At 46.3% G+C, this 17,930-nt stretch overlaps 1 protein-coding gene across 1 annotated transcript; it reads left to right on the top strand.

Annotated features, from left to right (window-relative positions):
* Window positions 1–12,969: 12,969 nt before the first annotated feature.
* LOC141406976 (uncharacterized) lies at window positions 12,970–14,925 on the top strand. The gene is made up of 3 exons (XM_073993209.1): window positions 12,970–13,116; window positions 13,192–13,317; window positions 13,456–14,925. The coding sequence occupies exons 1-3, from the start codon at window positions 12,970–12,972 to the stop codon at window positions 14,098–14,100; spliced, it is 918 nt and encodes a 305-aa protein (XP_073849310.1). The 3' UTR covers window positions 14,101–14,925.
* The last annotated feature ends 3,005 nt before the right edge of the window (window positions 14,926–17,930 follow it).

Genomic DNA, 17,930 nt, shown 5'->3' with positions numbered 1-17,930 from the left:
CCAAAGCCCTTTTACAAAGCTTTGTCATGGTGTCAGTGCTATGTGATTGTTCAATTAATAAATCTGGAAAGATGTGCAGAAATTTAACAGTTGTTACTTCCAGAGGCAGAAGCTGGCAGGCCGCAGAAGAGGAAAAGACAAGTCCAGATGTCAGTGTGCAGTCTTCTGTGCCTTGTGAACGTCCTGCAAGTGTGCTATTCCTGATGTCTCTACTGTGATTTCTTTTTAATAAAAAGAACTAATTCCTCCTAATGCTGGTAGAAAGCAAACATTTCAATTTGCTAATGCTTCACAGGGACAAGAATTCAGGCAGGACACAGAACAGAGAGCTTACTGGTGCTTGTTGATGTCTGGGGACTGCAGAGAAGTCTTATGGAGTGGGATTAAATTCACAGCAGGTGGCTGGAATCATCTGGATGTGCCGTCATGCATAGGTCTGCAGAGGAACTTGGGCTTGGCTGGAGAACACACAGGACTTCCCTGGGCTTCCAAGCAGCAGGCAGTCTCAGGACACTCAGAGCTTTGAATTGGTGGCCACGGGCTTCACTGGTGAGTGTCCTGAGTGAAGCAGGCAGACACTCATGGCGTTTCTAACATAATTGTGGAAGTTACACAACATCACTTCCACATCATCTGCCAGTGAAAAGCAAGCACTAGTGTCAAGTCTGATTAACCAGTGAGGGTGGGCAGAGACGCCACCTCTCAAAAGGAGAATAGCAAAGAAACTGCAAACATGTTTTAAAAGCCACGTGCATATTCCAGCTTAAAAATCTCCAGTACAGAGATACCTCTCAGATATGTGAGAAAGGGCCTGTCACTCTATGGCATCGGCCAAGAGTAAGTTAAGTGTGGGTTTCACTTATGCATCAGCCACTGTGAGTTGATTGACAAGTAAATACAAACATTCAGGGAAACTAACCAAAGCGCATTACAGGGTAACAGGTAACAAAAGGTAATGTAGACCTGCTATGCTGCTCTACGAAGAAACCATTTCATCCACTCTGTTCACAAGATTTATGCATTTGGAAATAGAGAGACTTTTTTTCTCCACTTAGGTTCAGGGGTACATGTGCAGGCTTGTTACACAACACGGGGAAACCGCGTGTTGCTGAGGCTTGGTATTGGACCTAATTAAACTAAAGAGCGTCTGCTCAGCAAAGAGACTTTATTTCTTATAAAAGGTTGCACACAGCCCACAAAGTGGCCATCCCGCAGGCTGGGAAGTGTGCCTCCCACCGAGGTAAGAGCCTGGCACGTGGAAGGAGGAAGAGTTGGGGCACGAGCTTTACTCTGGACAAGCTGGCTAAATAGAAACTTTCAACAGGTTACAGGAGGAGCCAGGAATATTCATGACAGTGGTCCTGATGCATGTGTACAGACCAAACATGCGTGTAACACACGACCCATGTTCACTTTGGGGTGAAGACAATATGTATTACAAAATGTAATTACAAAATGTGTTACAATTAGGCTCTTTACCTCAAAAGGTCTTTTCAGGACACAAAGGCACGCAAGTGCACAGCCTCTGTAAACTGGCCAGAATCAGTCCATGGTGGGTGGGCTCTTAATACAAGAAAGTTACTAAAAACAGTCTCTTGTCCCATCAGAGCTGTAGTTACGGCTGCTAGAACAGGGTTTGGGGGCCAGTCAGTCAGTGTCTGGTGCTGAGTTGCCATGGTTTTAATAGTGCTTATTTAGCTGCTAGAGAAAAAGAAAGCCCTGTGGCAATCAGAACAGTTTATTCTTTAAGTCGAGGTGTGTGTGACTCAACCCTTGCCTGGCATGGCCTTAGGTGCTGTTTGTAATTTGGTACCTCGGTGTCACAAAGCTTCCATTCTGTCAGTCGTACGATCTCTACTGCAGCAGGCATGCTGGGCGGCTGCATCTAAACATAAAAGGAAGGCGTATAACAAGGCATCAGATCGCCCAGCCCGTCATGGCCCAATGCCCGGCACTGAGAGGGTGAGGAGGAAAGGCCTGGAGCAGGCTGGACTGAGTGGTCCACAGGAGCCTCATTTTGGGAGCCAACTGCCTCAGTTCATGGCCCCACAGCCCAGCTGCACTCACTTACAAGTCAGTCCCTCCATCTGGAAAATCCGACAGCCTGTCCCATTCCTAGTGCCCTTAGTTTAAACCTCTGTCAGACCATCAAGAAAACATTGGTCTCTGGAGATGCATGGACAGCCTAGTGCATACACTGGGCACTCAATAAATGCCAAGGGCTACCTCCCTGGTGTCCAATAAGGACAACTGTCACTATCATGGCAGTGCAGCCTGAGTCCCAGACTTCAATTCCTTCTTCCCGAAATGTAGAGCAGGGGACCCAGGGTGGGGTGCAGGGCCCCTGCAGACTCCTCTCCTCCTGGGCCCCCAGCTGGGAGAGGGGTGACCTGGAGGAGCAGCGGGAGGAGGAGCAGAGATGGGAGCTGGCCCTAGCCCTGAAGGTGCCACCATCTCTGCATCGTCCTTTCTTCTGGAGGCTTCTTCCTTCAAGACTCTGCCTTAGCCACCCACTGCACAACACAGACATCCCTCTCCTCATTCCGTGCCAAGACATGGAGGCCCCGAATTTGCCTCTCACACTCATGGTGAAACCATGACCAGGACCTGAGCCTCCTGATACCCTTAGAAGACACACAGCCCTCTGCCACGGGTGGGAAGGGGTCAGGGCATGGCTGAGGTTTCATCAGCAACTGGGCACTAGGGGAGCCAGCACCCCAAGGCTGCCTTCTGCACACAGGCCCAGTCTTCTGCTCTGAGGGGCCTGGGCCCCAAACAGCACCACGACCACCACCCACACTTCCACACCCGCCAGCCCAGCTGTAGCAGCTTGGCCAAGATAATGGGCGCTCCTGCTCAAACCAGATTTCCCAGCTTTTGCAGAGTTCATCACCAGCCTCGCTAGCAGTGACTTCCCACTTCTATGCAAAGGAAACTGCCAACAAGGTTACAATCAATTTTTTTTTTTTCCCTAGAGTGAGGCCTGGCTAGAAAAGCGCAGGCCACCCTAGTGGCTGGTGAATAACCTTGAGAGGGTCACCAGGCCCCCTCGCTGCAGGGCTCCAGAGCCCTCCCCTGGCTGACTACATCATGCACTGGCCCTAACCTAGGGTGACGAGGCCAAGGCATCACAGCTTTGACTCTGGTGCCTCTTGCCTGGACAACTGTCCCCTGTGCACTCAGCAAGGCACATGCTAATTTAAGCCAATCTGTCAGCCCAGGTGCCTGGAGCTGAAATGGCCTGCCCACTTTTGCCCTGCCCCAGCCCCCTTTCAACATGAACCTTGAGAGTCTGTGGTGCGTTCTTCGAGAGTGGGCTGCTCCAGGTGCTTCACCCACATCACGTACTTCATCAAAACCACTGTCAGAGGTAGGGCCTGTTAGGATCCCTGTCTCACAGAGGAAGAAACTGAGGCAGAGACAGGGTAGGTACCCCACCTGATGACACAGAGAATTATTCCCTGAGGATAGAGAATAAGCTAGGATGGAACCTGGTGGCAGGCCTGGGCTCCTCCACTCACTGACAGGCATGCAGAGAAGCCAGGGCACCTTGAGCTGCCATCCCTGTGCCATTTACCCACCTGCTTGCAGCCCAGGTCAAAAACATCCCCATAAATAACCGTCCACAGCTGCCCTCAGCCTCCTCTAGAAGGCAGGTGCTCCAGAAGCTTCCTCACAAGCTCTTTGACGTTTCAGTGGCATGCGGGTGGCTGAGGAGCCCTGAAACCAGGTGAAGGTCCGGGAAGGTGAGACAGGGATTTAGCTCAGGCAGTGCCCACCAGCAGGGGCAGGCACTGCAATGGGCACCTACTTGGGAGGAACACCTGACGAGGTTTCCCTGATGCTGGATGCACGAGGCCTCACACCTATCCTTGCTGGACATAGATAACTGAGTTTCAAAGGGTTCTTCCCTCAGCCCTGCCAGGACCTGGTGCCACCAAACAAGAACGTGGATGTGACAAAGTCAAAGAGCTGAGTGCCTGTGCATACCAGTGACATGGGAGTTACAGCTGGGGATGGGTCAGGCAGCCCCAGCAGAGCAGCTGCCACATGGGGCACCCCCTGCAGTGACAGTATCAGATGTGTCTCCAGCTCCCCAGGGTAGACTATGGGGTACAGCTGGGCTCCTCTGAGACCCACTGCAGCTCTGGGGCAGAAAGGGGTCTGGACATATCGTCACCACAGGCTCAGAAGATCAATGGGGGTGAAGTGGCAGTCAAGGTCCCAGGTGGGGCTGACTTGTACTCCGGAGCAGAGTCCAAGGGGAGCTTGGGAAGTGAGCACAGAAAAGGCCTGAGGGTCTGGTGGGGTGGAGGGTGAAAAGAAGAGATCTGGAAACCTCTAGAGTAGGTTCCAACTCAGCACAGACTGAAGGTCAGACAAGCTCAGGGCACAGCCAGGCAGCCCAGTGCTGGGGCACAAGTCACCTGCATCTGCACACTGCTATCCAACCTCAGAGCCCCAACTTCAACACACCTCAACTTCAAGGCAAAAACTTTGCATAGCTGGTCTGGGCCCAGTGAGATCGAATGTGAACATCTGGCCTAGGGCCAACGAAGATAGCTGTGAACACCTGTGCTGGGACCAAGGAGGATGGCTGTGGACATGTGGGCTGGGCCCAAGAGGACAGCCTGGAATAACCGGGATGGGCCCAGAATGCATGGCTGTGAACACCTGGGCTGACCCCAATGTGGACAGCTACAAACACCTGGTGTGCGCTCAGGAGGACGGTTCTGTTCATTTTGGCTGAGTCGAATGAGGACGGCTGTGAATATCTGCACCGGGCCTAATGAAGACAACAGTGAACAGACGGGCTGTCCCCACTGAGGACATCTGTGAAGCCCTGGCCTGGGACCATGGAAACTGCTGGAAACAACTCAAAGAAGTCTTGTGAGGAAATCTATGAACAACAGGGCTAGGCACAATGGGGACAGGCGTGGACACCTGGGCTGGGCCCAGTGTGGATGGCTGTCAATACCTGAGATGGCCTCTAAGAGGGTGGTTGGCACCAATAAGCACATGTGTGAACAAACTGCCTGCCCTCAATGAGGACAGCTATGGACATCTGGGCTGGCTGTCATGTGGATGACAGAGAACTCCTTGGCAGGGTTACATGGGGACCACTGTGAACACTGGTGAGGCCTGGATGAAGACAGCTGGGAAGCCCTGGGCTGGACACAATGAAGAGAGCTATGAACAGGTGGCCTGGGGCCAATGAAAATGGCTCTTAACCCTGGGCTTGATGTCACTGAAGGGAACTGTGAACTCCTGGGCTTGCCTTGATATTGATGGCTATGAATAACTGTTGGTACAAAAAAAACTGAGCTCATACAAACGAGGAAGGCTGTGAACCCCTGGGCTGACCTTGACGGGGATGGCTGTGAACACCTGGCCTGGGCCCAGTGAGGACAGCTGTGAAGAGCTAGGCAGGGCCCAGTGAGGTCAGCATGGAGCTCCTGGGCTGGCCCAATGAGGGTGTCTGTGAACACTGGTCTGGGCCCACTGGCGACCAGGACTAACACCTGGGCTAGCTACCAATGAGGACAGCTGTGAACACCTTGGCTGGGCCCTCTAAGGACAGCTTGGAGTGTTTGGGCTCGGCCCAAAGTCAACAGCTGTGAACCCCTGAGCTGGGCCCAGTGAGGGTGGCAATGAAACCCTGGGCTGGGCCAGTGAGGACAGCTGTGAACACCTGGCCTGGGTCCCAAAAGAACAGGCTGAGAACACCTGGGCTAAGCCAAAATTACATATTTCTCAACTGAACTGAAAATCTGCTCTAAGATGCTTTGAACTTCAACATACAATATAGACAGGAAGTAAATGAAAAGCAGTTCCGTCCTTCTCACTCCTCTGTGCTTCCTCACACGCTACTCTTTGCCTTGCAAACAGCCCTCCTCTGCCTCCCCACATTAACTGTGGTCATCGCCAAAACTCACTTCAAACACTTACCAGTCCCAAGAATCCTTGCTTTTCACACAGCACTTAGCATAGTATATTGTAATCATTTTATTGCTTCCCTCTGAAACCAAGAGCTTCTTGAGGGCAAGGGCTGTATCTTTTGTCTCTATAGCCCCAAAGACCTAAGACACAGTAGCAAATACTTTAAGCTTTTTTACATAAATTAATCATCTAAATTATTATATCTAGAGCAGTGTTTCTTAAACTGTATTTTAAAGAATATTTGCTTTACCAGAAGTACCCCAAGACAAAGACTACATGACCGTCTGCATTTGAGAAGTTACAAAACTATTTCATGTCTAATAATCAAGAAATGTCTTGAACTTTACCTAATCCCCATTTGACAATAGTTTTGTGGCAAACATTAACAATTGAGGAATTAAGAGTTTCAGAGATACTGTTGCCAGAGCTTCCCAATAGAGGTGAAGGTTTCCTCTGTGTGGTACAAACTTGCTTGATTCACTTCTGTCAATGGTGTCGGGATCCCAGGTGCTAATGTCAGGCACTGCTGTTCCAAATGGGTCACTAAGGAAATAAGCTCTGAATTAGGAGAGATTGGCTTCAAACGCACTTATTCTCTTTATTATTAAATAGTCCATTGGTTTTTTTTTCCTAATACAAGAGAATAGATTTTTATCTTAACTGTTAGAAAGCTTAGTATGTTCTGCATAAGAGAGGTTTAAAAAACTTAAGAATAAATCTTAAAAAAACCCAAAGCTCAGTAAGAAATTCTATTGTCAATTCTAATGGTAATCTTGGGGCCCTAATGCAACTCTACTTTTTAAACCCATTTTTATTGGTTTCTATTTAAATCGTATTTAAAATTAGTTTTTATTTTAGGCAAAATATAAATCAGAAATAAAAACACAATGGCCTGTCAATAAAAGCTCTCATACGGATCCGTATGGATTATCTCTAGCATAACAAAAGCCAATAAGTCACTTGCGTTTTTAGGGAAGATTGCTGAGGAGAAAGATGTAATGTCTGCAACATTCATAAACTGTCCACCAATAACCAGGAACAACCTAAAAAGGCTTGTAGACATTCTTATCGGTAGATGATTATTTGTGGTATAGATAAAGAAGAAGTTTTAAAAACTTCTAAATTCTAAAATTCAACCCCATAACTGAGGAATTTGTATAATCTATAGACCATGTATTATAAACAAATACACGCTGACTGAAAAACCTTGAAGTCTTTATCAAAATATACTACAGCCTAGGAATTGTAAACCCAAATACTTACAAGGGCAAAGGAAGGTTCCCTGAGAAAGGGAAGCATTGACGTGGGCACAGTAGCAAGTTGGAGAATATATGCCTTCTGTAAAGGGGCAGCTTCTGCACAGCAGGCCAAACAGTGACAGAAACCCAGGGGACGCCAGATTTGATTTTTTAAGACGAGCCTGAAGTCCCGATTTCTGCACACGTCTTCTAAATTTTACATGTTGACTCAATTTATAGAGGAAAACAAACAAATCTGTGCACCACATTTAGAATACAGTCCTTATGTTTTTATATTCGCTACGAATGTGTTACTAAATGGTTGTGTATAATCCAATTATTTGCACGTAAAATATTTTCCTTCTCCAGTATCATATGTTTTACAAAAAAATCAGGCCCTCATATATAATAGAAATTGCTAAAAAGACTCATAATACCCACTTCAATAATTTTTCCAACATTTATGCATTTACAATCTATTTATACACAATTTTCCCAGATTGTTAACCAAATACATAGTTTGTACACAGGACCGCCAAAACTAAATTATTAAATAATTCCTATCTGTTTTCTTATTAACTTCGTGGATTTCATTGTTTAAAACTGACATCCTGGTTATGCTAAAGCTCTATAAACTTAACAGACATACTGAGATAGTTCATAATACACAGCTTCAACTAAAAAAGAAGTTTAGGATTTGCTTCTATTCTAATTGAGAAAACCCAACTTGTAATGAACATTTGTTGACATATAATCACCTATATGGTGACAAAGGGACATGAAATCATGAAAGGGTTAGCTTCTACTTATTGAAAGATTACCTGTAAGTAAATTTCTGAAGACTCTCTGAATGGCAGTGAATGATTAATGGTGGGAAGAAAAAGGTGTTATTCTGTTAGCCAAGATGGTCTTGATCTCCTGACCTTGTGATCCACCTGCCTTGGCCTCCCAAAGTGCTGGGATTACAGGCGTGAGTCACCGTACCTGGCCAAGATGTCCATTTATTGTAAGTTGCTTTAGTTTTGTTTTTTAAGATAAAGCCTATTTCCAGGGCATATTTTCTTCCCTGTGTTGTTTTACATTAATTAGGAAATGAAAAACCCTGCATAAAAAAAAATTGAAAAGATTTTATCTTTAACAAATTCACAAATATTTTCCAAAGTGCATTTTAAAAAGCCGTGCCCTTTAATGCTCCTTTAAAAGTATCAATATTTAAAATAAAATCTTAAGACAATTAAGTTATTTCAAAATAACTTAATTTGCATTTGCATTCAGGGAATGCTTGAGCTTCCAAATACAAAAAATGGACCCTTACCTACGTCAAGGTTAAAACACATATTTTGAAAAGAAAGTTGTTAATCTATACCTTGTCCAGTGCTTCAATATTTGCATCATGGGGAAGCAGTTTTTCTGCCAGTGACGTACTCTCATTACACTCAGCATAATGGAGAGCAGTGTTGCCGTAGATATCCTTAAGATTTGGATTGGCGCCATGTTCCAGCAGAGTGTTGGCACAAGTCTCTTCCTGGCAATGTACAGCCTGCCCATATTAGATCAAGAAATAGATTGCAAATTCTAAGAATTCAAAATACAGATTCCACAGGTTATACCAACTGGTTACATGTAAATGAGATGTATTTGTTTTAATTCTATATGTGTAAATCAAACCCATGTCATGCTAAAGAGTTGGCTACTATATACCTGTATCAAAGGCGTACTGTTTTGATTGTCACAAATGTCAGTCTGGCATTTTCTGCTCAGCAGGAGAGTGACCACTTCCCCACAGGCATTAGCACAGGCCAAATGTAGAGCAGTTCTAGAGAGTAAGAGGACTTTTTAGGAAATTGGAGTGCAATATCTCAAAACACACAATAATTCACATAATTGTAAACACTGAAGAGCATGTTTTTCCTCTGCCTTGAAAACAAATACTTAATTTTTCTTGAGTAAAGTACAATACGTATTAGCTCTTATTGTTCACTGCCTTAATGAAAACAGCAGCCTATTTGAATAGAAAGAGCTCAGTCTTTGGATTCAGTTCAACTAGGGCTTGAGTCCTACGTTAAACTGTCATTTACTAGGTATTGCTTAGCCTTTCTGTGCCTCAACTTCCTCATTAACAAAGATGACAACAGTAGCCATCTCATAGGACACCATCATGATGCTTAAATGAGAAACTGTGTAAAGTATTTAGAAAAGTCCCTACAGCAACAACTCAATAATTGTTAGATTTTTGGTTTTTTGAGACTAGGTCTCACTCTTCTGCCCCGGCTGGAGTGCAATGATGTAATCACGCCTCACTGTAGCCTGAAACTCCTGGGCTCAAGTGATCCTCCATCCCTAGCCTCTTGAGTAGCTGGGACTACAGATGTACACCAGCATGCCCAGCTTCTAATTTAAAATGTTTTGTAGAGTAAGACTCTCACTTTGTTGCCTGGGCTGGTCTCAAACTCCTAGCATCAAGCGATCCTCCCACCTCAGCCTCCCAAAGTTCTGGGATTACAGGTGTGAGCCACTGCACCCAGCCAGATATTATAATTATTATGATTACTACTACTTAACAAAAGCAATTTAATTAAGTAAAATGATACAATTATACCTATTTTGTAGGATTACTTAAAGAGTAGGTCATATTCTAACACTTATGATATTGCAATGCCACTTATCATTCACGATTTGTTACAACTATAATTGGTAGCATTTTAAAAATGATCTTACTGATATATAAAATAATCGGGCATCTCACAATCCATGAGACCTTACGTTAAGTAGAATACGGTACACTCAGCAGGTCTAGGGCAGTTCTAGGCATGTAACTGGCCCTTAAATACATTTTAGTTCTTAAAGGGACTATGGGGAAAGAGCACTGAAATAACAATCATGCATTTTTTAAAAAAAAATTAATTCTTTGATTTTCAAACAACCTGAAGCCAAAGGAAACTCAAGATTCAAATGAATAGGTACGGCTCATTTTATTCACTACTTATATTTGCAAAATATACACAAATCAGACTTTCCAATGATTAATATTAGTATTTAAGACTGATAAACTTCTTCTACTATTTTCTAACTTCACAAATGCTTTTGTTTGAAAGGCAGGAGATAAAGTGCCAGTGAGATGAAGTCCTAATATTCCCATTTGAAATTTCTCAGCTTGTGCAGGCAGGACAGGTAAATATGAAGTTTTTAAGGATGAGAGATAGCAGAATATGTCATATATATAATATATATATATTATATATACATATATTTCCTGAGAGATAGCAGAATATGTCTGCCACGTAACAGGCACTCAGGTTATGTTCGATGAATAAATGGAATGAAAGAATGGATAAATACAGTTGGGGGGTTCAATATTTTTAAATAAACTCGAATAAAGCAATATTTTCACAACAGTAACTATTTATATTTTGTTATGTTTATTTTTAAAGAATACAAGTAAAATGAAATGATTCATCTATCATTGTTTGTATATATGAAATGAATGTATATATAAGAAAAACATATGTACATAATAAAATACATACATAATAAAATCTGGAAACACAGATAAAAAATTCCCTTTTACTTCTGAAGAGGCTACAAGTTCAAAGATGACAACAACACACATAAATAATAATAATGATAAAAATAGAAAGTGATATTTTTATCTGTGCAAAATTCATATTCCTCTCTTCCCAAGGATTATTCCATTAATAATCAACTTTTACTAGAAGCTTTGTATATGTTCACTGCAGCAATCAGAGTTAAGAAAAAGGAACAAAATCTTTACTTAAAACACAAATGCCCAGAAATTACACATTTTATCATACTTTGTACATATTTTCTGCTAACACAAGACCATAGTCTGTTTCTGTATATGTATAATCAAACGGATTCTTTTTTCCTCGCTGGCTATAACAAAATACATCTTCATACATCAACATACTTCTGTATCTATTGTCACCTTCAGTGGTCACATATTATTGCATCCTATGGATGCCACTGAAATTTCTTTATAGGATCCATTCTAGGGGTTCTTTTTAAAATAAGTGCTGTGAAAAACAAAGAGCATGTATCTCTATTTCCCAAGGTATTCAGTAAAATGGAATTGAAGGGTAACGGGCATACATATTTTTTAAATATAGTACTCACCACCATGTTATGTATTTAAAAAGCAATCAGCAACTTAAACTTTAGGCAGCGTATAAAACATCCTCACACATATTGTGGATAGAGAACAGTTTCATTCCTCTTTTAAATTCTTACACCAGAAATGCAAAGGATTTTCTTCCTATGTACATAAGTAACTTATAGGTCTGCAAAGAAGTACTTTGCCCACTTTTAGAGTTTTTGATTATTTGATTTGTGAGAATTCCCTGTAAAATGAAGATGCACTTTTCAGGCCCAGTGTGGTGGCTCACACCTGTAATCCCAGCACTTTGGGAGGCCAAGGCAGGCAGCACGAGGTCAGGAGTTCGAGACCATCCTGGCCAACATGGTGAAACCCCATCGCTACTAAAAATACAAAAATTAGCCGGGTGTGGTGGTGGCGCACCTATAATCCCAGCTATTGGGGAGGCTGAGGCAGGAGAATCACTTGGACCCAGGAGATGGAGATTGCAGTGAGATGAGATGTTGCCACTGACTCCAGCCTGGTGCCAGAGCAAGACTCCATCTCAAAAAAAAAAAAAAAAAAAATGAAGATGCACTTTTCATCTAATGAGTATATAGGTATGTGTGTATATATAACTTTTTATCTGTGTATATGTAATTTACATATCTGTAATATATGTTATACATACCAGTACTATGTATATGATACATACGAATGTAATTTCTGTAAAATGAAAACATACTTTTCATCTGAATATATATAATACAGTAAATATTTTTCAAGTATGTTGTCTTTTGTTAATTTTTTTTCTGATACACAGGCAGTTTTAATTTTTACTTTGCTAAATCAACCTTCAGAATGCCCGCTTGCGAGGTCATTCTTAGGAAGGCCTTTGTCAACATAAAATTTACCTGTAAAATAAGCATGTGTGTTCTCTTCTGGTACTTTTCTCATTTGCATATGTAAAAATTTCAATCTGTACTCCATCAGGAACTCATGTTTGTGACATAAACTTTCACTAGTTTTCTTCAAACAGCAGGCATTTTTTCCATTAACAATTCATTCTTTCCTATTCATGACTGTTAACATTATCAATCCTTATGTATGTCTTACAGAATTTCATTGTTTCTGCATTTCCTATTCTGTTCCATGCATTTATCTGTCTTTTCAGCTGTTAGTAAACCATTAATTGTAGAAATTAATAGCAAATTTTGTTATCTAGAGGAGGAAGTGTATTTTTCACTCCATTATAAACTTGTTTTAAATGTTGTCACAATAGTAAAAGACAGCAGGTGTCATGCAAAAATGTTAAAACCTTGATATTTTCATTTGTCTTATGTAAAACTGATAAACAGAGAAAGAGTTCACATTTTTTTAAAAAAATGTGTCTTCCCATTCAACAACACAGAACCCACCTCCCACTTCTAAGTTTCCCTCTAAGAACCTTCAGTAAGGAACCGATCTACACAGGTGGATACGGATGTAAAACGAATAGTTTTACCTGAGAACTTTTCGCTACTGAAAATGACTCACGGTACTTTTTGACAGGGGAATGAGTTCTCTCATTAGGCACCTCCTATAATGTATATAACACCATGATTTAAACGTGTAGGTTAAAAATAAAAACACTGTATGTGCTTCGCTTTGTGAGTTACATCACTCACATTCTCCACCAAGTGCTCCGGCCGGGGAATTATGAGGGATGCAGAGCAGCTGAGGCTCCGTTTGGCACCGCCGCTCCGAGGGCGTCCTGCGCCCTCCAAGGCCCGGTCCCAGGGGCTGCGGGGAAGCCGGGCCCGGGGACCCCCTCCCACCCTGGGCCGAGCCCCCGCTCCCTGTGCGGCCTGTCCCAGGCTTCCAGGTCTCTGCTCCCGCGCGCCAGGCGGCGCTCCACCTGCGCGGCATCGCCCGTGACAGCGCCCTGTGGATCCTCCGCAGTTCCGCGTCCCAGATTCGGTGCCCCGAACCCGTGCAGACGTGGTCTGTGGGGCCCAGGCCCGCTGGCCCCTGCGGCTCCCGAAGCCGAAGAACTTCTTCAAGGAGGTGAGTTCTTCTCAGACCCCCAACCACCGGCTCCTGAGCCGCGGCAGCTCCCTGTCCCCTTTTCATCACCCCCCGCCCCACACCCAGCCCCAAACCCCCAATCAACTCCCAATCCCCGACCCAACCTCTGCGATCTAGCCCAGAATCCGCGATCCAGCCCGGTCCACCCTTCAGCAGCGACACTCGCAGCCTCCGACCTCTCAGACCTACTCACCTCTCAGACCCAGTGAGCCCCGCAAAGCCGTTAGGCGCGCGCCTGCACCGCGGGGGCCACGCGGCTCCCGGAAGCCGCTCCCAGGCGGCGCCCGCCGACAGGTGGGGCTGCAGCCCGGGGCAGGCGCCGCTGGGCTCGCGGGTTCTCCCGGCTGGCCCGGGCTGCCCCAGGACCACAGTTGGAAAATCGCAGGCGCGCAGCCAGCCCTGCCCGGGGAGAGGGGCCAGTACACTCGCAGCCTCAGATCTCTCAGACCTACTGACCTCTCAAACCCAGTGAGCCTCGCAAAGCCGTTAGGCGCGCGCCTGCACCGCGGGGGCCCCCCGCCTCCCGGAAGCCGCTCCCAGGCGGCGCCCGCCGACAGGTGGGGCTGCAGCCCGCGGGAGGCGCCGCTGGGCTCGCCGGTTCTCCTGGCGGGCCCGGGCAGCCCCGGGACCACAGGCGGAAAATCGCAGGCGCGCAGCCCGCCCTGCCTGAGGAGGGGGGCCAGTCTGGCCACGCACCTACCCTGCTCATCGTCCGCAGGGAGATCTGGGGCTGGCACGGGCACTCCGCGGCCACCGGGCTGACTTCACGGATGGCCTGGCTTCAGCGCTGAGGCTCTGGCCCTGGGGGCTGCCTGGCTGGTGTCAGGCAGCGGGAGAGGCATGGACAGTCTGGGGTTGCCCCTTCCCCCACCCGCCCCACCGCTTCCCGTGCCAGGACGGGCAGTTTGCAGCTGCACCTCTGGCACTGGCGCGGGATGGCGGAGCTTCCCTTGAATGACGTCGGGGTCGCCGAGCGCACAGCCTACCCGGTCTGAGGGTCCTCTCCTCCCGGACACCTCTCCGGATCCTGGACCCTGGCGCTGGGCAATCCACACAGTTTCGAGACTGAGCGGCTGCACATTCTGACTGGGTTTGCTGAGGTACTTCCCCTCATACATTTTTTGTCCTGGGACTGGGGGTTGTGGAAGGAAAGACTGCTTTGCGATGCTGCATAATAAATATGGTTCTAAAAGTGCAGGTGTTAGAAATATCTTCCCTAATTAACCACACTCCTATGTAAGTAAAAAGGAAATCTGAAAATTTTAGTGGAAAATTACTTCTTCTGAAACTAATCTTGATGTTGGACTTCTTTATTCATTAGTTTCTCTTTGATATTCATATCATCCCCTTAACTTACTCTTCTCTCACACCAACCTGCACCCCCCAAGGCTGTTGTAAAGAATTATCTTTAAAAAATCTTATAAGCAGCTGGAACATTTTCATTCCAGTTGATCAAAGAGATCGCTCATGGTTCTGTAACTAGAGCAGAAATATTAGAAAAAGGATAAAATCTATTGTAGTTGTACATAAAGAATATTACTTCCAATTTTATACAGAACTGTAAATTAAAAATAAATGAATGGAAAATAGTTATTTGTAAATACTTTGATCATCAACCTTTGATCTATATTCTCCTCCAAAGCATCCACACTTCAGGGTCTCACCATTTAGGTCCAAGTCTCCTCTGTGTCATTACATGTCTACCACTTTCCCTTTCCACACCCCATAGAGCCCAGACGTCAGACAAATATAAGGGTAAAAAAGAAACATCTTGGCCCGGTGCAGTGGCTCCTGGTTGTAATCCCAGCACTTTGGGAGGCCAAGGTGGGAGGAACACATTGAGCTCTGGAATTTGAGACCAGCTGGGGCAACATGGCAAGACCCCATGTCTCTATTAAAAATTAGCCAGCATGGTGGTGTGTGCCTGTAATCCCAGCTACCCAGAAGGCTGAGGCAGGAGAATTGCTTGAACCTGGGAGGTGGAGGTTGCAGTGAGCCGAGATCATGCCACTGCATTCTAGCCTGGGCGACCGAGCAAGACTGTCTCAAATAAATAAATAAAAAGAAAGTGAAGTTTACGAACTACTTGTTTTAAAAACAAAATCATTTCCAATTTATGTCCCCTTACATTTCTAAATTTTTGCAAGTGCTGTCTCTTCTATCTACGAAAAGTGTTTCCACTTCATTTCCTGCAAACGTTGATGTTACATAACACTCAACTCTGACCTACAAAGAATAAGTCTGGCTTCCTATGATGTTCCAGGAGAAAGGGAAAGGCAGCTTGAAAAGCATCCTCCCATCCCGGGTCTGGTATTCCAGTGCACCCACAACTTCCCTCCCTCTTGCAGGTCCCAACACATACTGAGCTGCTCATGGCTCCATTGCTGGGCTCACATTCTTCTCATTGCTGGAATGGAATGACCTTTCTCTGCTTGCTTCACTTGGCTCGATAGCTTTTAAGGTTCTCTTTTAAATTTTACCACCAGGCCCTAAATTTCATCCACCATACATGAGGATGATCCTAGGTGGACATGAGAACCCAACTGGACATCCTGTCTCCAGGTGGATAATAGGCCCCTGGTGGATGTCCAGCCCCAGGTTGACACCAAGGCTCCAGGCAAACACCAGGCCCAAGGTGAGTATTAGGCTTCCGGTAAACACCAGGCCCATGTGGATTACTAGGCCTCCGGCAGACGTCAGACCCCAGGTGTACCCTCGGGCCCCAGGTGAGTATCTATGCCTCAGCTGAACATCAGTCAACAGGTGGATGCCCAAGCCCTTGGTAAACACCAGACAACAAATGAACATCAGGCCCCAGAGAGACATTTGGTCCAGGTGGATACCTAGGTGGCCTGGTGAACCTCAGGCTCCTGATAAACACCCAGGCCACAGAAAGATAACAGGCCACACCTAAACACCCAGGCCTCAGGTGGGTATCAGGCTCCAGCTAAACACCAGGCCCCAAGTGGACACAGAACTCAGGTGCCAGGCTGACACCCAGGCCCAGTTGTACACCAGGTCACAGGGGAATATCAGGTCCCAAGAGGATACCCAATCCCCAAGTAGATATCAGACTGCAGGTGAACACCCATCCCCAGAAGAACACCAGGCCCCAAGTGAACACCAAGCCCGATGTGGATATCAGAACCCAGGTAGGCACCCGGCCTAGGGAGTACTCCTAGGCCCCAGGTAGACAAGGTCCCAGGTGGGCATCAGGCCCAGGTAAACCCTCAGGCCCCACGTGCACACGTGGCACTGGGTGAATAATCAGTCCCAATGTGGACACAGGATCCCAGGTGAACATCAGGCTCAAGGCTGACAGCCAGGCAGCAGGTTTATATGAGGACTCAAGTGAAAACTTCACTCCAAATGGACATCAGACCCCAGGCAAAATTCAGACCTAGGTGGATATCTAGGACAGCTAGTCCCCAGGATTTCAGGCCCTAGGGTGACACCCAGGCTCCAGGTGGACACCAGGCTCATGGAAGAAATTAAGATACAAGTTGACACCTAGGAACTCGGTAAACACGAGGGCACATGTAAATTACTAGGCCTCAGGTGAACACCCACGCCCCAGGTTGACTCCAGGCCCCAGGTGAACATCAGGTTGGGTGACATTAGGCCTCACGCAGGTACCTAGATGCTTGGTGAACATCAGGCCACAGATTGAAACCAAAGCCACAGAAGGGTATCAGACCCCATGTAAATACCCAGGCCCCAGGTGGGAATCAAGACCTCCTGGTAAACACCAGGCTCCTAGTAGACATTAAGGCCCAGCACAACGCCTGGCCCCAGGTGAACAACAGGCCTAAGGTAGCTACCAGGACCCAAGTGGACGCTGAACTCAAGGTGTACATCAGGTGTACCATAGTAATCCACATGGGGCCTGGTGTTTACTGGTGTCCAGCGTCCCAGTTGGACACCAAGTCACACCGGGACACAGACTCCAGGTGGACACCCAGTCTCAGGATGGAAATCAGGCCCTAGGCAAACAGAAGGCCCGAGATGAACATCAGTCCCCAGGTGGGCATCGGGCCCCAGATGATACCAGGCCCCAAGTGGACATCAGACCCAAGGTAAATACCCATCCCTAGGTAGACACCAGACCCCAGGCAGGTTATTGGTCCCAGGAAAACACCGAAGCCCCGGGGAGAAATCAGATCCTAGGTGAACTCTGGTCTGCAGGTGCACATCATGCTGGGCATCCATCTTGGACCTTGTGTTCACCGGGGGCCTATGTCCACCCCTTGGACCTGCTGTTCGTTTGTGGCTTGGCGTTCACCTGGGCCCTGAGAGTCAACCTGATGCCTGATATCCACCTAGGACCTACACAGCCACCTGGGGCCTGATGTCAACCTGCAGTGTAGGCATCCACCAGGGGCCTGATGTCCACCTGAGGTCTGGGGTACACCTGGGGCTTGGTGTCCACCTGGAGCCTTGATGTCATCCTGGGGCCTAATGGCCACCTGGAGCCTGGTATCCATCTAAAGCCTGGGTTCTGCTTGGGGCATTATTATGTCCCCTTGAAGACTCGGTATCCAACTAGGGCCTGATTTTCACCTGAGACTTAATATCTACAAGAGGCCTGGGTG

The sequence above is a fragment of the Macaca fascicularis genome, chromosome 6 (genome assembly GCF_037993035.2).
Source record: "Macaca fascicularis isolate 582-1 chromosome 6, T2T-MFA8v1.1".
NCBI classification, from domain to species: Eukaryota; Metazoa; Chordata; class Mammalia; order Primates; family Cercopithecidae; genus Macaca; species Macaca fascicularis.
The sequence above is the reverse complement of the archived record's forward strand: the minus strand, read 5'-3'. Positions and strand labels throughout refer to the sequence as shown.

Bases quoted from the DNA above. Each gene is read 5' to 3' on its own strand.
- LOC141406976 (XM_073993209.1), top strand. From the start codon at position 12,970: ATGAGGGATGCAGAGCAGCTGAGGCTCCGTTTGGCACCGCCGCTCCGA. The intron at 13,117-13,191 runs GCCTGTCCCAGG...CGCCCGTGACAG, and splicing joins GAGCCCCCGCTCCCTGTGCG to CGCCCTGTGGATCCTCCGCA. The intron at 13,318-13,455 runs GTGAGTTCTTCT...TCTGCGATCTAG, and splicing joins CGAAGAACTTCTTCAAGGAG to CCCAGAATCCGCGATCCAGC.